The sequence below is a fragment of the Misgurnus anguillicaudatus genome, chromosome 5 (assembly GCF_027580225.2).
Source record: "Misgurnus anguillicaudatus chromosome 5, ASM2758022v2, whole genome shotgun sequence".
Classification (NCBI taxonomy): Eukaryota; Metazoa; Chordata; class Actinopteri; order Cypriniformes; family Cobitidae; genus Misgurnus; species Misgurnus anguillicaudatus.
The window spans coordinates 23247720-23270245 of record NC_073341.2 but is presented as its reverse complement, the minus strand read 5'-3'; the positions used below and the strand labels follow the sequence as shown (position 1 = coordinate 23270245).

The following is a 22526-nucleotide window of genomic DNA, read 5'->3' as shown; positions in this document are numbered from 1 at the left end:
TAGGGGGTGGGAAGGAGCCAAATCGCAGACATGTTGCCACGGTGATAAGGTACTCCCTGCCGCCGTCGGGTCTCGGACAAGCAGGGAGCCGTGGCGACTGGATAGTGACAGACAAAGTGACAAGTCCACCAGGATGGTAGGTCAGCCTTGAGCTGGAAGTCCACGGGAATGTCATATGAAGCATGATATCCACTGATGTGACTTACAATTTTATAGAGCTATTGAGATCTGCTGGGGAAACCTTTTTGGAAAATAACATTTAAGTTTGCAAAAGTGGCATTGGGGCACACACAATATCATCGTCATTATCATCCCATCAAGTTTTAGAACAGTTTGACTATCAACTGTATATTGTTCATCCAGCACATTCAAGTTGCATATACAATGATAACCACAGCGATGGGGTTTATGCACAGGGAGGCTGTAATAAAACTGGGGTCCTTGATTCAATTCCCTGCTGTTCAGGGTCAGGAGTCTGATCAAACTCAATGTCAGTGTGCCCATTGTATACATGAAACTAGTGTAAGTTATAGGAGTCTCCATGGTGACAAGAAAAGAGAGACAGAGTGGCGGCATAGAATACACACAATTCATGGCCGCATACTGTGTACATGTACTTTTGACATTGATTCTACAGTAGTGTGTGGATCATTGCCAAGGCAATTATTGTTAATGTTTTTATTATCAAAAGTCTTTAACATGGAATTTGTTGCACAATGTGCTTGCCGTGTAATATGATCTGTGAATTAGTAACATTACATAATAAACACTGGATTGAAATAATTTCAGTAATGTGGATAGTTTTGAGGTAAGAGGATCCTATTTTCATTGTAGCAAGTATAAAAAATTAAATGATGAAATTAAATGATGAAATAATTTTTTGCTACTCATATTGATTTGCAGGGCATTGGAAAGGAATTGTGATACAAGTCTCATTTGTGTAAACCACACAAAATAAGTCTGACAACAGGCCTATTGGGTCTTTCAAGGTGTGTTCGTAAAAGATGTGGCTGTTGAGGGGGCTGTGGGGACCTGTTGCCAGGCTCTCAGAAACTCTCTGTCTCCCCCCTATGGACAGAAATAACATGCAACTGTAACTTTGTAATAAAAGTGTGTCACCTAGTGGATGTATGGAGAAATGTTATGGAACTTGTAAAATTTAGAATTTAAAGTTTAATGACATCGTTGATACAATTCAGTAAAAGTGACTGTTAATCCTAAATAGAAAATAATGTCTAGTGAATTAATCTATACTGGCCTACTATACTGTAGCTTATAGGCTAAATAAATTCACCAAATTATTAGTTTCAGATTTTCTTTACTATTCACGGCATTTAATACAAATACATTTCCTTTTTTTTCTCTTGTCAAATAAAATTTTTAAAACCATGACTCAAGCTGTGAATCGATCTCGCGGTACTTTGACGCAAACACTGATAGATCTGCGCAGGGCCACGTGATGTTGTTATCCTTAAAATAAAGATAAATGGGTTACAGTAGGTTTGTTTGATTTTATGCGGCGCTGCAAGAACCAACAGCCGGATGACGTCAAAGTACCGCGAGAATGATTCGAGAAATCATACGATGTCTAATTTCTTCTAGCTCTCGCGGTACTTTCACGTCATCTGTCTGTCGATTCTTGCGGCGCCTCATGAAGTCAAACAAGCCTATTGTCTGTTACACTAAAAAAGTAGTTCACATGTCTCAATAACAGAATAAATATAACTCGTAAATTTGTCGTTTCAGGAATGTGTTGACACACAACTTCCACAATTAAAGAGAATGAATTTGCCTTAAAAAAATTGAATTAAACATTTTATTACATAGATTAAAACAATTAAAGGCTTTAGTCCGAAAATGTTTTGCATGTCTGTGTTAGGGAAAGTCTAGGCCTATTAGACTTTAAGAACATTAGACATATACTGTTTAAAAATTCTACTATTCTGTGATTTTGTTTTGGTACTGTCCTGTTATTCGTAGGCTTTCAGTTAATTTTACTGAATATTTGTGTGTTGTTAAGTCGCCTCATGTCGTTCTGCAATGGCGGTCCTGCAAGCATATTGCATCACGATGACGTGAGATCTGGAACACTATAAATAAGAGCGCAGCTGCTCATTCGGGCGTAGAGAGTTCAAGGTAAGTTTCAGAAATTAATACTCATTTTGTTATGTTTGGATATCCCACACCAAAGCAAACGTTTTTATTAATTGTGTAGAATTATTTGTAAATCTTCGTTTATAAATCTATAAATCTGTTAATCTCTGTATATTTTCCTTATTGTTGAATGGTAGGCCTAAATGCTTTTACATTTGCAAGTCTTTTGAACCTCAGCTGGATGCCTTTTTGACCCTCAATTTACCCTATGGGGGTAAATTGATTTACCCTATGGGGCGTGTACACCAAAGCTTTTATGGCCGCGGCCGGCGCATGTTTTCAATTGTTTCCAATGAAAACGCTGCGTTTTTTTTAAGCCAGCAACTAGCGGTTTTTTTTTCCCCTGAGCGCAGATAGTTGAAAAAGATTTGGGTAAAAAGCACCGCTTGTCAATGTTAGTTTTCACACGGCCGTCTAATCACAGTAGAGCAGGGGTGGGACAAATATCACTACAGCAAACCAGCGCGACTAATAAACAAAGCGTATCCTAGCAACCAAAGCGCTCAGCTGAAGCTGCCAGTCGGCTGAAAAAATGGCATTCGGCAACCGCCTGGCGCTTTCAGCCGCGTTTAAAAGCTTTGGCCTGTGTCTCAATCAGCTCCCTTATGTGGTCTAGTGCAAATCGGTCAAATGCACTGGAACGATCGTTCCCTAAAAATTCCGACAATGCAACGCAAAACCCAGTGAGCGTTGATGCGCACTATGCTCCCTTACCAGAAATCACGTGACCTTTTCTATAGCTCCTCAGTTGAAAATCGCTTGAGCCAACTCAATAAACTTCATGAAATGCAATGCAACAGAACTTTTATAAAGCCAAACTTTGTTTTATTTTAGTTTTAAAGATAAACACACATCGCTAGAATGTAAAGGAACCACAATCTACTCAATGTTTAAAATAATATTTATTTAAAATTGTAAAATAAAATTAAAAAATGTAATTATATTCCTCCAATTTTATGCACGGATATGTAAAAGAATAATGACAACTTTTTTTCAAGTCAGAGAGATGTTGGTTTTGCCGGTTGTTGACAACAAGCTTATAAGCAGCCACGTCACAGGATAATAAGTGTACAGTGTCCCAATTGTCAAGTGAGCAAGGGTCCTTACCAGTGCCCGAACATGCTTACACGATATAGTTATTTACAACCTCGTTGGCTATAAGGAACGAATTGAGACACAGGATTGGTGTGCACACCCCCTAAGAGGTGGCATATGCATTAACATGTAAGGAGTAGCAGTTGCAAAAAAAATGTTAAGGGATTTATGTGAAAAAAAATGAAATGAATAATAAGAAAATATAATTTTTAGATTAAGAAGGAATTTTTGCTTTATCATGAAAATAGCCAGGTTTATTCTCACAATGTAAAAATGCCATTATAGACCATGATACAAATGCTGATATAAATCTTAAACAGAATATGAATAATTTATTAACTCCAATCATTGTCAATTTTACAGGCGAAATCTGTTGTGATATCAATTGTGACATTCATAGCGAGATTCATTGTGTGAGCCATTGTGCGAACAACTTCAAGATATTTTACAAAATAAACTGCGGGATCAGTTGTGAGTTAGAGGTAAGTTTAAGAATTTGCATTTGTTATGTGTAACTTATTTTGTTTATAGCCTATTTAAGATTACTTGTTTTTTTTGCTAGATCCCTCTTGACAGAACAACTGCTTCATCCATTGTGACATCCATTGCAAGATTCACTGCGGGATCAGTTGTGAGTTAGAGGTAAGTTTAAGAATTTGCATTTGTTATTTGTTACTTATCTTGTTTGTAGCCTATTTTAGATGACTTGTTGTTGTTTTTTTGCTAGATCCCTCTTGACAAAACAACTGCTTCATCTGTTGTGACATCGATTGCAAGATTCAGTCTCTACTGAAATGAAGCCCTGGAGGAAAAAATTTAAATGGCTTAGCTTCTGCTGGCCGTGGCAGTGCTCAAACCTCAAAGGACAGCAGTATGCCAGTGAGGTTTACATTCAAACACAGGCATATTTCAGTGAAACAGAGATCCAGCAAGGAACAGATGCGGTACCCTCTTCACCTGACAAAGTGGCAAAACCATTAAAGGATCATGTGACACCTCAGCATCAAACCTCACTTGATGACTTCAAATTTTTTACACATTTTCCAGCCATCACATTGGTAGAACCACTGGTGATTGAAATGACCCCTCAGCACCAAACTTCACCTGTGGAAGAAGAAGAACTGGCACTGTGGCCATTCTTCACAGAGGAAGACTTAACTCAGGCACAGGCGACAGAGCAAGAGAGACCTCCTGGCCGCTGTGAAAAAAGAAAGAAAAGAAAGAAACCACTGGTGAACACAGTAACCACTCAGTGCCAGATTTTCCATGAGGAAGAAGAAGAAGAACTGGCACTGTGGCCATCCTTCACAGAGGAAGACCTAACTCAGGCACAGGCGACAGAGCAAGAGAGACCTCCTGGCCGCTGTGAAAAAAGAAAGAAAAGAAAGAAACCACAGGTGAACACAGTAACCACTCAGTGCCAGATTTTCCATGAGGAAGAAGAAGAAGAACTGGCACTGTGGCCATCCTTCACAGAGGAAGACTTAACTCAGGCACAGGCGACAGAGCAAGAGAGACCTCCTGGCCGCTGTGAAAAAAGAAAGAAAACAAAGAAACCACTGGTGAACACAGTAACCACTCAGTGCCAGATTTTCCATGAGGAAGAAGAAGAAGAACTGGCACTGTGGCCATCCTTCACAGAGGAAGACTTAACTCAGGCACAGGCGACAGAGCAAGAGAGACCTCCTGGCCGCTGTGAAAAAAGAAAGAAAAGAAAGAAACCACAGGTGAACACAGTAACCACTGAGTGCCAGATTTTCCATGAGGAAGAAGAAGATGAACCGGCACTGTGGCCATCCTTCACAGAGGAAGACGAAACTCAGGCACAGGCGACAGAGCAAGAGAGACTTCCTGGCCGCTGTGAAAAAAGAAAGAAAAGAAAGAAACCACAGGTGAACACAGTAACCACTGAGTGCCAGATTTTCCATGAGGAAGAAGAAGATGAACCGGCACTGTGGCCATCCTTCACAGAGGTAGACAAAACTCAGGCACAGGCGACAGAGCAAGAGAGACCTCCTGGCCGCTGTGAAAAAAGAAAGAAACCACAGGTGAACACAGTAACCACTGAGTGCCAGATTTTCCATGAGGAAGAAGAAGATGAACCGGCACTGTGGCCATCCTTCACAGAGGAAGACGAAACTCAGGCACAGGCGACAGAGCAAGAGAGACTTCCTGGCCGCTGTGAAAAAAGAAAGAAAAGAAAGAAACCACAGGTGAACACAGTAACCACTGAGTGCCAGATTTTCCATGAGGAAGAAGAAGATGAACCGGCACTGTGGCCATCCTTCACAGAGGAAGACAAAACTCAGGCACAGGCGACAGAGCAAGAGAGACCTCCTGGCCGCTGTGAAAAAAGAAAGAAAAGAAAGAAACCACTGGTGAACACAGTAACCCCTCAGTGCCAGACTTCACCTGCTGAAGATGAAATACTGCCGCTGTGGCCATCCTTCACAGACAAAGACTTAACTCAGGCACAGGCGACACAGCAAGAGAGACCTTCTGACCACTGTGAAGAAAGAAAGATAAGAAAGGAACCACTGTTGATGACAGTAACCCCTCAGTGCCAGACTTTACCTGATGAAGATAAAATATCGCCGCTGTGGCCATCCATCATAGTAAAAGAACAGGCTCAGGTCGAGAGGATAGTGGAACAGAGACCACGTAAAAGGCATGGTAAAGTAAATAAAAGTAAGGTACCTTTGCATCAGGCTCCACATGCTGTCGTCGAAATGTTGCCTGTGCAAGAAAGGCTAGGAGAGAAAAATGTGACAGAAACTGATCATCCAGAAGTTATAATTCAACAACCTTTACCAAAACTTGCTTGGAAAGACACAGGCAACGTACCAGTAACTCAACTGGATGATTTAAAGGTGGATGATAAAAGCAGACCTGAAGATCAAGTGATGAGAATAATAAAAAAGAAAGATGTTGAACCTCAAGAGGATGAACATGTGGTTGAAATCTCGCCACTGTGCACTTCCATCACCGTGGAACATCTGGATCAGGTAGAGGAGATAAAGATACTACCTAAAAGGCGAAGACCAAGAAACATAAAGAAAGTGACAATAATTGCTGAAAATCTGGAATTCAATACTCTACCGCCTGCCTTCTACTCTAAACCTCTTCATGACAGAAAAGACATCCACTCTTTCATCCAGATTAACACCCCCCTCCCCATCTATAATGTAAATAAAATAAATTGAAAATGTAGTAAAAAAAAAATGTGTATGTATTGATTGGGATTTACACTTAAAATCAAATAATCATGTTACCATGACATTATAAAGCTAGTGAGTCGGTACATATTATGCACTAAACTGAAAACAGTGGATAAAGCAACAACACAAATAATCTCCATATTTATATCAGCAACTAAAAACATTATTCTCCAGAAATGTGTGGTCAACTGGCTTTGACAAAGACGCTGTGATTTATGCGTAGTTTATGCTTTAAGTTAGTCAAAATGAAGCTGTTGCTATTTGTTCCTGTTTCCGTTTCATTAATAGCATTGATATTTTCATTAACATTAATTAAAATGCATTATATCAGCACCATAGACATGGCAGTCAATATTATACTTACAATTCAAGTTTATTTCAGTTGTTGAAAACTGAAAGCCAAATAATTTGTTCCTGTTTCCGTTTCATTAATAGCATTGATATTTTCATTAACATTAATTAAAATGCATTATATCAGCACCACAGACATGGCAGTCAATATTATACTTACAATTCAAGTTTATTTCAGTTGTTGAAAACTGAAAGCCAAATAAAGAAACATATCCATTTATCTTTTATTGTTAACATACAATATCATTACGTAAATAATAAAGAAAAGCACAATATCTTATAATAAAGAGTAATACTATATATTTGCTGGTGGTTTTCGGGGTAAATTAGTCCTTTTTAATATAATAAAATTGATGCCTTGGCTTTATGTGGCTCTGGCCGCTTCATGACGTCGAACACGCTTGTTGTGTTTCTATTGGTTCAAAAGCGGAAGTGACGCATGCCGGCCGGTGGCGGGAACGTCTTATTAGCTATTCATTGCTTTTCCCACCGTCATTGTAACAACAGGGCGGATTTACACTTTAGATAATATCTAAAATATATAATTGTGATGTTATTTGTGTTATTTATAGGTTGTCGTGATATGAAATTGTTTTAATACTTCACATTACCATTGGATACCGACTTGCGCGTGACCGAATCTCATAGCGCTTCATATTAAAAACTATCATGAGCTTGTTTAACCTCGAACGGTTCCGTTTCCAAAAGGACAAAGCTGCTGATGGTCGCAGTAAGTCGTCGGATAGATCCAGCTCGGATAAAGAGAATCACAGAGGTGAGCAGAAAACCGTTTTACAACCGGTGCTTTTGTTCAGCGTCGTGTGTCAAAATCTAGGCAGCTTCCTACCGAGACAGCGTTTGTTGGCATCGTACGCGCGTTGTAAATGCAACATTTACAAATCTTGTCAAAGCTTTTCCTTAAGCTATTTAATTATTTGGTTTGATATGATAATTTATCTATCAGGGTGTGTTACAGGCAAATTACAGAAACATGGACTGGATGATGTTTCTTCCGATGACAAAGCTGTCAGGATGGGCAAGTAAGTGAGAGATTTTTTTTAAACAAAAAAGCTAATGTAAAGTCCTCACTCAGCTGCTTCTCCACCACCACATCACAAGGGCTGTAGACTTTCAGATGAAACATAGCACCCAGTCTGTAATAACTAATAACGTGCTGTACATTAGGGATTCTCTGTCAAAGGACGTGGAGGACAAAGTGTCCAAACTAATGGAAATGTTCCCTCAGAAGAGCAAGAAAGATCTGCTGGCGGTAACCCTTTCTTTTTGGATAAAATATAATACATATACAATATATATAAGCTTTGGGATATCTTATAGTCTTCTGTCATTTATTTATATTTCATGACAGGTGGTTGAGAGTACCAGCACACTGGAGGGAGCAGTAGCACATTGTTTGTTAGTGTGTGGTGAGAAAGGTAAAGTTTGTTTTATTTTTGCATGGACACATACATTTTTAATCTGTGTATGAAAAGCTCAGATGCATAATTTGGTATTTATTGTGCTTAATGTTAAGGCCCAGACCTGTTTTTTCTTGGGTTATTCAGCGATGAGTCCTTAAATGTTGCTTGTTCCATTTGTTTTATATATGCAGATTCAGACAGGCAGAAAGGCAAAACCAGACATAATGAAGATGATGAAAACGCTCAGCCGATGAAGAGAAGAAAAATCACAGTGAGAAAATTATTTGTTTTCAAAATCTGTATTGGCTTGAAGAACTTCTGTTTAAGTAGCTGTTGATTATGATTTAGCGGTCAGATACTGAGGATGAAGAAGACTCTGAAGAAGAGGAAAACCAGGAGCCGAGCAGAGAGAAGCAGGAAGCTCTCCTGAGGAAGCTCAAGAAAAAAATACCTGATTTTGAAAAGGAGGCAAGTCAAAGTTGCCATATTATGTAATGTTGAATTGCTATATTGAGTAATGATGCATGTGCACTGGAGCTCCTTGAAACGTAATATGATTAAGATGTTATGATGAGTGATCAATTTGTGTTAACAGCTCCTGAGAGACGTCCTTAGAGAGCATGACTGGGACTATGAGAATGCCCTGGGATCATTGCTAATGTTTTCCTCAACAGGTAATTGTGTTAAAGATCATACAAGCATTAGGTGAATATTTTACTTAGGATGGATGTGAATAGGATTTTTGATTTTAGAATGAGTTCGACTATAGCTTCATTCGCCCGCTTGGCTGAACTACAAATATGCTTTTCTCACTTTAATACACACAGGGCTCGAAATTGCGACCATTTTGGTCGCATATGCGACCGAAATTTAATCTGTGCGACCTTAAAATATATTTGGGAGCATTTGTGCGACTGCCCATTTTGTTCTGACGCGAGTTGATTGTGATCCTGCGTGCTGCCTGGCGCTGTCCCAGGTTCAGTGTTCTCTCCAACGATACATAACCAATCAAATTTTACCATTAAGTTCTTGCGTTTAATGAAGACCGCAGATTGGCTAATATGAGCGTCAGTCATTCCTTGTTGCCGTGAAGCGCGGAAATGTGAAAAGATGAACGCGTCGCGAGCATGACGAGAGCGAGCCGATTACTGCCAAGGTTATTACTGTATTTTTTGACGACGATCCGGATTCAAATGTAACTCCACCACCGGAAAATACGAGTTGACGTTAAACCTTTCAGAGAGAGTTGCTTAAAGATTTCGAGTGTCTCCTCTATGAAAATGTAACTTACTGTGTTTACTGTAAATCCTGTAAAACGGCGTTAATGGTGGAATCAAAACATTTTAAGCGCCAGACGTACCTTGCTTAAACATGGCGAAAGTGCCAAAAACACAAGACGTGTCATGACAAATGTGTTTATTATTGATGGAGACACCGACCTGTCTGTCAAAGTGTGTTTGATGGTGTATGTGCGCATGCGCTGGTGAATGGACATCGTTGTGGTCCATGTTGCTGTGGAATACGACAATGGTGATGGTATGTTTTTGTTGTATTTTTTAAAACATTGCCTATTTAGTAGTAAAAGCATCTTGGTAATGCAGTTATCAATACCAATATATATTAGCCTTCTATATTAGGGTCATTTTTGTAATGTCACAATTAATCAGTGTTTTACGTGTTTGCTAGATTTTCTATGTAATCTTAATCATGTTACCTGTAATTGTTAAATTATTATTGCTGCTTTACTATTTCAACAGCATTTGGGTATTAATTTAGGAATCTATGCAGCAAAAAATAAAATAAAATAAAATAGAAGACCAACTTTTAAATGCTGGCCATAGGATGTGTAAAGCTCGGTGGTGGTGTTTTATTTTTAATAAAATAAATCTATTAACATTTACATTGTAGTTGTGGTGCTTTTTAATTTTTGGATGGATGCGCCTAAATTTTTGCTGGTGCTCCTAAGTCTTTAAAGTTGGGAGCACCAGTGCTACCAAATAAAAAAGTTAATTTTGAGCCCTGACACATCAGTCATATTTTGCTGATCAGGGCTGCACAATCGGCATGGGATGCACCGAAATGAAAATTCTTGGCCGAAAACCGGAAAAGAGGAAACCAAGGCTGAAAACTGAAACACCGAAAGAAATTCTGATGCTATCACTGTGTACTAACTTTACTAGGGGTGTGACGAATCACAAAACTCACGGTTTGGCTCACATTACAATTTTTGAGGCACGGATCGGATTATTTTTTGGATCAGCAAAAAGGGGGTGGGAAAAATCTAATAACAAAGAAATTGCAAACATTAATAAAAAAGAACAAAGTTACACATTAAGTGAGGTCTGAAATAATCATTAGGTACAGAAATCGAATTAAATGAATCATAACACTGTCTTTATTGTATGAATTAAATATAATTTATTATTTTTAGAGCTACAGAAGTGATTTTCTCTTTGTCTAAGGTTGTTCGATTAACATTAATGACACAGACTTAAGTAGGTTAATTGAGGTTACTGTCTCTTTAAGACCATGTAAGCACAGACTGGTTTCTGACTGTAATCTATACATACACTTAAGACATAAACAAATGTTTTTATTTAAAAAAGAAAACTGCGGCGATCATTTTGTTTGTATGTGCCCTGTCAATAACAAAGATTTTATGTTCGCTTGCTTTTTGAAACAAGTCTCACGTATGCCCTTTAATGTGCGCACGCACAGAGACAGAGGGTGAATTACAAACAGCGCAGCATAAACAGTCGCTCCACATAAAAATGTTACATTGTTTTTCATTGCTTTATTCGCCACATGTATGTTAGTGGACTGTATGAGAAACGTTAGTGCAACTCTCTCTAAAGTTTACACATCACGTCGATCGATCGATCGATCACGTCTGACATATTCAACCGCATGTGTCTGTGCTAACAGAAAGCTGCTCACTTTAGCGCCTTTTTGTGGTTAAATACGTCCACATCGCAGATGTTGCTTCAGACAAGCACGTGCAGGTCGTGGTTTCTGTTTGCATTATCACAACGTTTTGGTGCATCCCTATTCCGCGATTATGAATGTAATATGTTTCCCTCTTGTCAGTGAACTACGGTTCTGTGTAGTAAATGCCGCTCCATCTGAAAGAAGCTGATGGCGATTTATTACTTATCAAGGTCAAGGAACCGCATTACTGACGAGATGCGCGTGACAATCGTATGCGATTAATCATGCAGCCCTATTACTGATTGTTAAATGTGAATGATCGAGACAGAAAAACAGCTTATGCAGAACAGGAATATAGCTGAAATGTGTGTGAGAGGACTTGACACAAAATACCAAAGTTGTCAAAGACCCTTGACAGCTGTTTGTGATGTGAAAATATGTGTATGGACTCGCATTACACACAAGACTTAAGAAACGGATTTCTTGCTGCTTTAACACACGGGCGAATGGTGCTTATGTTTGTTCCTTTTATACCCTCCCTAATGTAGATTCCAGTTCACCAGAGGATCAAAGAAAACCAAAGGCCAAATCGTCTCACTCCGAAGTAAAAAATGCCAAGAGCTTGCAGAAGCCAGAAAGTTCGTCTAGTCTTTCAAGATGGTTGACAGCAGCTCCGTCACCAGTGCGAAACATCTCCACTCCGTCTACTCCCAAAACGCACAAAGTGGCGAGTAGCAACAACACGATCAAAAACGACTCCTTTAAACGGAAAAGGGAAAATGATTTGCGAGTAGACAACATAAGTGCCTCTGAGGAGGAGGAGGAGGAGGAGCTGGACAGCGAGGTTGATAGCGCCTCTGATGACCTGGAGTCTGATGATGAAGATGACATCGCTCCTCATCTCCAAGACCAGATCATTCAGTTCCTTCAAGAGGCTTCTCTAGATGAGCTTGTTCTGATATCTCTCTGCTCAGTCAAAAAAGCTCAAAGGATAATTTCTTTGAGGCCTTTTAACTCTTGGAAGGATGTGGTATGTATGCTTATTGGCACACTACATTGTTTTTCTATTGCTTAACTTGGTTTTGTGGTTGTGTCGCAGTGCCCAACCATACATGTGTTTCTCTACAGAAAGAGCAGTTTTTTAAGGATAATGGCCTGTCTATAGACCTGGTACATGGCTGCAAGGTGGTACTGAAAGAGAGGCAGGTGGTCAGAGACCTCATGGGCAGATGTGAGAAGATCGCACAGAAAATGACAAAAGATGTCACACAGGTCATAGAAGCAGGCATGGGCTCTATGAAGCAACCCAAAGTCCTAAACAGCAAGTGAGTTAATCGTGTTCACTCACACAGGACCTAACTCGTATTTGGATCTTATTTAATCATTGATTTCTAACATTAATACCTTCCTTTCTTTATTAGATTTCATTTGCAGCCGTATCAGCTGATTGGCTTGAAGTGGCTAATTCTGCTCCACCAGCACAAGCTCAGTGGGATTCTGGCAGATGAAATGGTGAGTCATTCATAGTGGCAAAAAAATCTAAGCTGGTTGCTGGTCCCTTTTAAGTAAATGACTTGTATTTTACATTGTTTCTGTACTACCGTTAAAATTTTCTGATTTGTCCACAGGGGCTTGGTAAGACTATTCAGGCCATCGCTTTCCTGGCTCATCTGTATGAAAAAGGCATTAAAGGGCCTCATCTTATAACTGTGCCTTCATCCACTTTAGGTAAATGAGAGGTTTTTTATAGAGGTATTACATGTGAACTTAGCTGGTGATAGGGATGCTAAACTTCATTCCGTCTTTGCAGATAATTGGGTTCGTGAGCTTGGTCTTTGGTGCCCCAGTCTGAAAGTTCTCGTTTACTATGGTGAGTTAAATTATGTTCATATGTGCTGTTTGCTTTTCTAGATAAAAATCTTTTAACGGTTTTGTGTGTCTCAGTGTTTGTGTACAGTAGGGATGCCACAATTCTCAATATAATATTGAACCGTTCGGTACGACCCCCACGGTCCAATACATGCATGTAAATTGCCTATATTATGCATCCAAATCTGTCTGTTTTATTGTTCTCTTAACACATGCTGCTAATCCGTGTGTCTACCCGCTAAAGCGACAGGTGCTCACTTGCGATGCTGTTGTCAGATTTCACACATTCTACAATGTGTGCGGAGAAGCGAGACAACAAAAAGTTGATTTTTGTTATAGACGTTATAAAAGTTGATTTTTTGCATTTACGTAAAATAAAGAGAATTGCGGTAAGAAAATAGCAAAAACCTTTTTTTTTCTTAACACCTCATTGTTCCTGTTTCCTGCACATAGAATAAAGTAAAACACTTTAATGGGCTGTCATGTATTAAACAGTGGACTAAAGCCTGATTTATAGTCATGCGTAAGTTCGTAGGCTATCCGTGCAAAATTTTAACAGCGCGTCAGTTCTACGCGGACCGCAAGCGCTGTGATTGGTCCACCAGAACCCCTCCCGTCAGGTAAAAAAAACTGCGTCATAGGTATTTCCGTTTGCGATGGGGAAAACAAAGATCAGCCAAGTTGAGGAGTGATTTAACTCAAACTTCAACAAAAGCCGCCGTTTATTTACTTCCATCATTGCTGGTCTTCTCAAAGCATACACAAGAACTTGCTGTTTCTTCTTCTTTTGTGGGTTAACTTGTCAAGCTTCTTCTTTGACGGTTGCGCTGCTACTGTGGTTACACGCGTGGATACTGCCTACCAGCGGTCTGCGCGTGTGTTTGCACGTCGACGCGGAGGACGACGCAAAAGTATAAATGAAAACCGACGCGGAACCTACGCCGTCGTGCCTACGCTGTAGGACGAGCCCTTAACGGTATGCTCAAACGGGCCGTAAGCATTAACGCTTCCCTTTCACTTTTAACGTCATGCATTGCCAAACTGAATTGTGGATCCATCGGCACCGTGTCACTGCCGTTGCTCACGGCAGAAGTTGAACATTTCTCAACTTTTCAAGAGGCAATGCGTGCGTCTGCCAATCAGTTCGCCTTATGCAAAATAACCTAGGCAGAGCCAGCCAATTACGTTTATGGAAGACCGGAGCATGTGTAGCGGCCATTGTGATTGGCTGTTGGCCATGCTTCAGACAAGTCTTCCGTAAAGCGTTAACGCTTACGCCTATTGTGAATGTACTGTAACTGTATTGTTGCATCACTAGTGTGTAGACACTTTAGCAAAAAGGTTTAATTTAAAGCTAGGATTAGTGTAGAATCTTTAATGTTAAAATTATCATTAAATTCATACTAGGTTGATGTTGATTATGTATAAAAAATAATGTATTACCTTTTTTACAGGGTCAGTGGAAGACCGCAGATACTTGCGGCAAGAGATCCTCAGCAATCTAATTGATTTCAACATCATAGTGTCCACGTAAGTATACAATGGTTCACTGCCCTGGAATGTTGTTCCCATAACTTCTATATAAACACAATTTTAAGTGATTTTTATATATGAGCAATTTTAAATAAAGTCTACTGGATGCCAATCACATTTTCGTTTTTGTTGTTCTTCATCTCTTATCTGTATTAGATACAATCTCACGATAGGAAACGACCATGACCGCAGTCTCTTCCGCAAACTGAAGCTCAAATATGCGATATTTGATGAGGGCCACATGCTGAAAAATATGAAATCGCTGCGATACCGCCACCTCATGACCATCAATGTCAGTACAAGCAGTCTGTTATCATTACCATAATTGTGAACACAATTTTAAGACATGCATATTTTAGATGATGTTTTGAGCTGGGAGGAAATTTAAAAGTTGGGATCTTGGTTATACATGATCATTTGTGTCTTTTGTCTACAGGCTGAGCACCGTTTACTGCTAACTGGAACACCTTTGCAGAACAACCTGTTAGAGCTCATGTCCCTGTTGAACTTCATCATGCCTTCCATGTTCTCCAGCAGCAATTCACAGATCTCCAAGATGTTCTCCACGGTAAAGACAAGCTTTTACTTACATCAAAATAAATGCTGGAGTTAAGGTTTAAAGATTAAATGAAGAGAGATTCCATCTGATTTATGATGTGTGCGTCTACAAAACTCTTAATGTTTCCCAAAACCGCTGTAATTGTCAATGAAAAAACATTCTGTCAGCATATACACAATGTTTGCATGTACACCAATAATGGGATTATTTCCAATATTTAGAGTAAGGACTTAATCTCAGTAAGATTAAGTTTACATGACTCCAGCAAATCACTCTTAATTCTTGATTATTCGCTAATAATTGTGATTATTATTTACAAAGCCCAATGTACAGCATAAATGATCAACTCACTTATAGGTGTGTTACTGTCCACTGTTTTAATTAATTTACATTACATGACATGTTCCTAGGACATATTTAGTTATTGGTGCCGTGTTGAAGATCGAAATATTATGACGATGCATGTAATGGTTTTATACGCTGCTCTCTCGTTCTCTGCACCGAGTCTGGATAAAGGCACAAATGCTGACAGCGAGTGGTGTTTACAGATTTCAGAGAAAATGTACCTTTGTCATGCTTGCAGCGATTCATGCTAAAGTGCGTAATTAAAACATGCACTTAATTTAGTGGTATAGATGTGATTAAAGTGTTTGTGTCCGTGTATTGCGTTTAAAATCTGCATACGTCATGTATATTAATACGATTATACTTGCTGAGATTATGAGCTTAATCACATTATTTTGATCGAAGTATTGTGTTTACGTGAGACGTGTAATCGCAATATTTCCAAAATCTCATTGTGAGGGTGCATGTAAACGTATTCATTGGTTGCATCACTGGTTTGTTTCAGAGATCATCAGAAGACGAGAGCAGCTTTCACAAGGAGAGAATCGCACAGGCTAAACTTATCATGAAGCCATTTATCCTGAGACGAGTCAAGCGTGACGTAACCACTTCATTTTTAATCTTCAAATTTAGTAATAACTGAGCACTGAAAAAATATCCCTAAATGTCAAATGCTAATTCTGCTAAATAAACTGATCCACATGTTGTCCTTTATGCATGTATTAAAATGGTTAGCGCCACAGTGACTTGAATTGTTTACCTTTGTTTGCATTTGCTTTTAACACCCATTCTGGTCATCCTAGGTGTTGAAAGAGCTTCCACCAAAAGTGGAGAAGATTGAAATGTGTCCCATGAGTGAGGCCCAGCAGAAGCTATATGAGAAGCTTTTTAAGAAGCTGAAAAGGACTCCAAGTGGAGAGAGTATGTGCTGTTCAGTTCTGCTGGAAGATATTTTCCATAATCACAAACTGTTGGAAAGAATCTGTGTTTGACTTTTGGAGACAGACATCATGCAGCACCATTTCCACACTTTCTCTTCCTCTTTGTCTATAGAGCAAGAACTTTGCAATGTGATGATGCAGCTGAGAAAGATGGCCAATCATCCGTTATTACACCGTCAGTATTACACTAGTGAGAAATTGGCTGCCATGAGTCAAGCCATGCTTAAGGTGAGGACTGGGTGTGTAATATGGATTATTCAGGAATTTTGTAAGAGAAGATACAGTATGTAAAATAATGGGTTTGATTGTCAGGGAATACACAAATTGATAGAAAGAATTGCACTGCAAGTCACTTTTAATAAAAGCGTAAATGTGTTCTTTTCTGCTATCTGTTCTGCATGATATTGAGTTGACGTGGTTTCGTTTATTTTAGGAACCAACGCACTTTGATGCCGACCCTGCACTTATCCAAGAGGATATGGAGGTGATGTCTGACTTTGAACTGCATAATTTATGCAAGGAATACACCTCCATTAGCACTTTTCAGCTGGAGAAAAAGCTAATTTTAGACTCTGGGAAGTTTGCGCTGCTAACAAAGCTACTTGCCAAGCTCAAAGAAAATGTATGTTATTTAATATTGTCACACTGACTCAATTTTAGGTGTTTTAGGTATGGATGTAAAGTAACTTTGTGTATTCATAGGGTGACAGGGTTGTGCTGTTCAGTCAGTTCACCATGGTACTAGACATTGTGGAGATCCTGCTAAAACATCTTGATCATCAGTTTGTTCGACTGGATGGCTCTACTCCCATGGCAGAGAGGTGAGGGTAACTTTCTTAAGAGTATCCTATCAGTATAACTTTGTTCACAAGTTGTCTCATGTCCAGTTTGGTTGATATTCTTGGCTCCATCAGTTATATAGACATGAGAGAAATAGGGGACTAGAGTTCAGAAAAAGAAACACTTTGCCTGGTTTTGTATTCAAAGCATCATATTGAACTTTTCTTAATTTGATATTTCTCACAAGTCATATTAACACAATACGTTGTGTTCAGAACCAAACCCTCGGTTCACATTTCATTATATCTACTTGTTAAGTCTGATATCACACACCACTGCTTCCTGGTCCAAGCGCTCCCTCAGATGACTTAAGCAAGCAACAAACAACACTCGTTGTGCTGTAAAACAACTAAAAGTTCATATTTTTAAATCTTCTCTCTGTACCAAAATCACAGATGGCCAATAATTCCGGTAATTCATCTTTAAAGGAACATGCCCAGATTTTGGGAATTTAGCTTATTCACCGTATTCCCCAGAGTTAGATAAGTCCATACATGCCTTTCTCATCTCTCTGCATGCTGTAACTCTATCTGTCGCAGCCCCACTAGCTTAGCTTAGCACAAAGACTGGAAGTGAATGGCTTTAGCTAGCATACTGCTCCCAATAAGTGACAAAATAACTGCTACTTGGGCGGAGTGATTTGCACAACTCTGACCGAACTCTCTGCTTCTCACCAGGGGCATCTCGGGTGCTGTGAGCAAATCACTCCGCCCAAGTAGCAGTGCTTTGTCTTCTGAGAATATAGTTCCCAGTATGTATACTGTTAAAAGATAGCTGTGTCTCATATTACCTTGTTTTTTGTACACGGTGTGACTATACAAATCACAACACGTATATATTAAAATTGTTCGCGTTATTTTGTCACTTATTGGGAGCAGTGTGCTGGCTGGAGCCATTTACTTCCAGTCTCTGTGTTAAGCTAAGCTATCGGGGGCTGCGTCAGACAGAGTTACAGCACGCACAGAGATGAGAAAGGTATGTATGGACTTATCTAACTCTGGGGGATACGGTGGATAACCTAAACTCCCAAAATCTGGAAGTGTTCTTTTAAAGTTTTGGTGTTGTGGATAGTGAGCCTGGAGAATGTTATAAAAGTAAAGCTTAAATGTGTGATATGAATAATATTGCTTATAAACTGCTGTTAAGATTGTGGTTTCATATGAAGCAAGAGCGTAGTCTCATATAAATGGAGGCTTGGATATGCTCCTTTTTTACATTACTACTTAATGAGCAGATGGTGCATGTTATGCTTGAGCAAATTTGGATGTGGCTATAGACAATCCTACACTTTTGTGTGACTTTATAGTCATCACAAATGAAGATTAAAAAAAACTTTGGGACCAAAAGGCATTTTCAATAATAAAATTAAAGTTATAAAACACATCAGTGTTCTTGGGTTTGAATGTGATGAAAATTTTATGTTTTGATTCATGCGAGTTTCTGCTGGTCATCCAACTTCAACCAGATTAGTTGTGTTCTGTGTTACAAAATCTGATTTTCGCTGCACGTAATTTGATTCCCTAGGATTGGCCTTATCGACAAATATAACACAAACCCAGAGATCTTTGTGTTCCTTTTGTCAACCCGTGCCGGAGGCCAGGGAATCAATCTCGCCTCTGCTAACACCGTGATCCTGCACGACATTGACTGTAATCCATTTAATGACAAGCAAGCAGAGGACCGCTGTCATCGAATGGGGCAGACCAGGTTTGTGTCATGACTGCAAGAATGAGATGAAATGCAGATTATAGTAAGCAAATGGGTACATTTGGTTTTTAATAATGTTGTTACATTTCAGAACAGTGCAGGTGATCAAGCTCATCAGCAAGGACTCGATTGAGGCCTGCATGCTTCGTGTGGGACAGGAGAAACTGAAACTGGAGCAGGACATGACCACTGATGAGGGTGAGTTTTAATACTGCCAGTATCTACATATACCAGCTGTATTACTGCGTTATTTGATGCTTTCTAACTCATTTCTAAAGGTTCATTTTTACTGATTGTTTACTTATTTTTTTACTGTGTTCAGATGAAGATGGAGCTATGACTGAACAAATGGCTGAGCTGCTCAAAGTCTCACTGGGTTTATAAAGACCTTAAATCTACATTACCTGGGCATTGCCATTCACTCATGGCAACGTGGACACAAAGCAACTTGATACCCTTAAGTCCTAAAATCACTGTTTGACATGGGAGCTGTTAATGAGGAGTAGATAAGGACTAGCACTTTCTCTAGCAGTGTCCAAATATTTCAGGTCCAGTTTTAAATAACGCACAAACCTTGGAAAAATGTTATGGCCATACTGGAGAAAAGTGATCTTGCTCAGAGATCACCTGAAATATTACTTGTAATATCATACTGGAGGAGATCCATTTTGCATTTGTGCCATCTGTAAAATGTGAAACTATCAGGTCAGATTAGCCCAGATTGCACACACCGGGCTTAATATGTCTGTTGAGCTTTTATACGTGTACTGTAGCAATTTAACAACGTGTCATTGTAATATTTTTTATAAATAAAGATAATACATCTACTTGCTGAAACTATTCTGTAGACAACAGTCAAAATATATCCTGATAATTATAAAACAGTTTATTTAAGAATTGTGCCCAACGTACCATAGCTTCAACTAAGTATGTAGGGTGGTTTTGCAGGGTTTATCTGTTTTTAAATTAAGGTAGCTCAAATATGCATTTTAGTGCTGTATTTTTGTAAAACTTGAATTTCCTAATATAACTAAATTATAGGATTAAGACCTAGTCCTGGATTAATCTCAGAGGTGGAAAGTAACGAATTACATTTACTCACGTTACTGTAATTGAGTAGTTTTTTTGTGTACTTTTACTTTTTTGAGTAGTTTTTAAAATTTGTACTTTTACTTTTACTTAAGTATGTTTTGTTTAAAGTATTGTACTTCGCTACATTTTAAATCATATCCGTTAGTGAGTAAAAAAATATTTTAAAAAAGCAAGGTGAAAAAGACGCGCAACGGATGATCGATGGGCGGGGCCGCGGGGGAACACGCAAAAAGAACCATGGAGACGGACGAGACAGGCGCGCGCTAATGCAGACCCGCCTCTGTTCAAATATTATGAAAGAAACCCCTGGTCATATTTAAGCGACCACTTTCCACTGACGGGAAGCGAGTGTTTCATTCCTATGAAAGGTAGGATTCATGCTCTTAAGTACGAAAATGCAGACCGGGTTTTACCGCTCATTTGCACTACGCGTTTTTAATACAATGCCCATTATCCTCCGCAGTCTAGCAGCTTCGCGTCAAGTCAAACACAACTTATGAACGTCCTCGAGAATGCGCAGGTCATTAGACATTGCAGAGAGAGCGAGCGAGAGAGAATAAAGGTCTGACATCAGGTACTCAGATCAGGGAAGCTAGAAGACAAGAAACGTGTCAAAAGTATGACATGGCACTCATCTCATTATATGCTCATTTAAACTAGATATATAGTTTAATAAAATAATGTATGTTACCAGCAATACATCAATTACAACCTTACTATAGTGATTGTATTTACAAGCTGCTGACCACCTTCAAAAGTGCATAACTCACATGTAAAATCATTAAATAATTCCATAAATGTTTCTTAGTTTAAAAAAGCTTTTTATTTTATTAATTTTTTGTTATTGCACTTTAATTGTAAAGATGTTCCTACAATTAAAAACAACTAGTTTGAGATTTATATTTCCTTGTCTTTTTTTGAACTATACTAAAATCCTCCACCTCTCCCCGCTGTAAAAAAAAGTAACTTTTACTCTGAGTAAAGTTAAAATGATTTACTTTTACTTGAGTAGATTTTTAGACCAGTAACTTTACTTTTACTTAAGTAAAATATTATTAAAGTAACTTTACTTTTACTTGAGTACAATATTTTAGTACTTTTTCCACCTCAACCATGTCTGGGAAACGGCACTATAGAGATTGTTATATATAACACAATCATATATTTACATAATAAAATAATAAAGTAAAACTATGATTATTTTATAAATAATTGGCATTTGTATGTGCTGTAGCAATTTTAAAGGAGGGGTTTATGCTAATTAATTAAACTAATTATTAATTTTTAAAAACATTCTCCACCATCCCAATTAAGGGAAACAAACATAAGCTCAAAAGTAAAGTACTTACAATGGATGTAATCAACTGTGACCTGATCCAGCAAAATGAGTCACAGTGACCCAAATTTAAGATTTTGGTATCACTGGAAAGAGGAGTTCATAAGCTTTCAAATGTTATCCTAGTCAAAGACATACATTGAATGGTTTTAAAGATATAGACATTTGAATTAAAGGGATACTTCACCGATTTAGCATTCAGCTTTGTATCTGTAGAAACCCGGCAGTATTACTGAATGACCATGTTTCCCTCCATCATTTCCCCCTGAGAGGAGAGATATCTGCATTTTGGTTCTGCAAAAAAGTCCTCCGATGATGCAAAAATCGTCATATTACATCATCGGAGGACTTTTTTGCAGAACCAAAATGCAGATATCTCTCCTCTCAGGGGGAAATGAGGGAGGGAAACATGGTCATTCAGTAATACTGCCGGGTTTCTACAGATACAAAGCTGAATGCTAAATCGGTGAAGTATCCCTTTAAGGTTGTCTGCCCTCTTTTTCCAACTGAAAACCTGAAAAAAATCGCCTTTAAAGTTTTTTTTGCCTGTTTTTAGTAGATATCTTTCAAAATCCGTGTGTGTGTGTGTGTGTGTGTGTGTGTGTTTTAGATCTAAAGGTTTTTGTTTAATATAATATATGTGGGTGTACTGTGTATAATTATGTATAAATAAAAACACACATATGCATGTATATATATTTAAGAAATGTTTGCATGTGTATATACAATTTTATATTTATATATAATTTATATTATATATAATGAAAAAATATATTTATATAATAAATATTTATATTTTAAATTATACATCCATGTGTATGTATTTATACATAATTATTATACGCAGTACACCCACATATATTATGTAAACAAAAACTTTTATTCTGCAAACGATTAGTCGCGACTAATCATTAGGCAGCCCTATTTAGATCCAAATAAAAGCAAATTTAATGTGCGTGCGCGTGTGAGAGAGAGATTGAAGGAGGCAGAGAGACCATAGATGTATACACTAGATGTCGCATTGGAGCTCTGAGCATGCATCAAAACCGCCACCATCTTAGAACAGGGGCTTGTCATAGGAAGTATCTAGGTAAAGCTGCTATCTCCGCCTGTACTTCGAATTCATGGACGATGCCG

The 22526-nt window shown here is 38.6% G+C and overlaps 2 protein-coding genes across 3 annotated transcripts; both read left to right on the top strand.

Moving 5' to 3' along the window:
• Nucleotides 1-3791: 3791 nt before the first annotated feature.
• On the top strand, nt 3792-6864 carry LOC129414668 (uncharacterized). Its single transcript, XM_055168744.2, has 2 exons — nt 3792-3891; nt 3977-6864. Exon 2 carries the CDS (start codon nt 4044-4046, stop codon nt 6450-6452), a length of 2409 nt encoding a protein of 802 aa, XP_055024719.2. The 5' UTR covers nt 3792-3891; nt 3977-4043; the 3' UTR covers nt 6453-6864.
• Nucleotides 6865-7259: 395 nt separating this feature from the next.
• smarcad1a (SNF2 related chromatin remodeling ATPase with DExD box 1a) lies at nt 7260-19786 on the top strand. 2 transcript variants are annotated; one of them, XM_055168898.2, is made up of 23 exons: nt 7260-7593; nt 7783-7858; nt 8004-8088; nt 8188-8254; nt 8431-8510; nt 8588-8707; nt 8835-8913; nt 11716-12197; nt 12296-12492; nt 12589-12679; nt 12796-12895; nt 12978-13037; nt 14491-14566; nt 14726-14861; nt 15006-15137; nt 15979-16074; nt 16277-16394; nt 16527-16642; nt 16848-17036; nt 17117-17235; nt 18779-18961; nt 19053-19159; nt 19284-19786. In XM_055168898.2, the coding sequence occupies exons 1-23, from the start codon at nt 7488-7490 to the stop codon at nt 19343-19345; spliced, it is 2877 nt and encodes a 958-aa protein (XP_055024873.2). In that variant the 5' UTR covers nt 7260-7487; the 3' UTR covers nt 19346-19786. The 2 variants fall into 2 exon arrangements, with proteins under 2 accessions (XP_055024873.2, XP_055024874.2); XM_055168899.2 differs by having other exon boundaries at nt 7261-7593; nt 7795-7858.
• The last annotated feature ends 2740 nt before the right edge of the window (nt 19787-22526 follow it).

Excerpts from the sequence above, each read along its gene's own strand:
- LOC129414668 (XM_055168744.2), top strand. The coding sequence starts at position 4,044 with ATGAAGCCCTGGAGGAAAAAATTTAAATGGCTTAGCTTCTGCTGGCCG.
- smarcad1a (XM_055168898.2), top strand. The coding sequence starts at position 7,488 with ATGAGCTTGTTTAACCTCGAACGGTTCCGTTTCCAAAAGGACAAAGCT. Across the intron at positions 15,138-15,978 it reads TCTCCAAGATGTTCTCCACG|AGATCATCAGAAGACGAGAG; the intron begins GTAAAGACAAGC and ends GGTTTGTTTCAG. Across the intron at positions 18,962-19,052 it reads CATCGAATGGGGCAGACCAG|AACAGTGCAGGTGATCAAGC; the intron begins GTTTGTGTCATG and ends GTTACATTTCAG.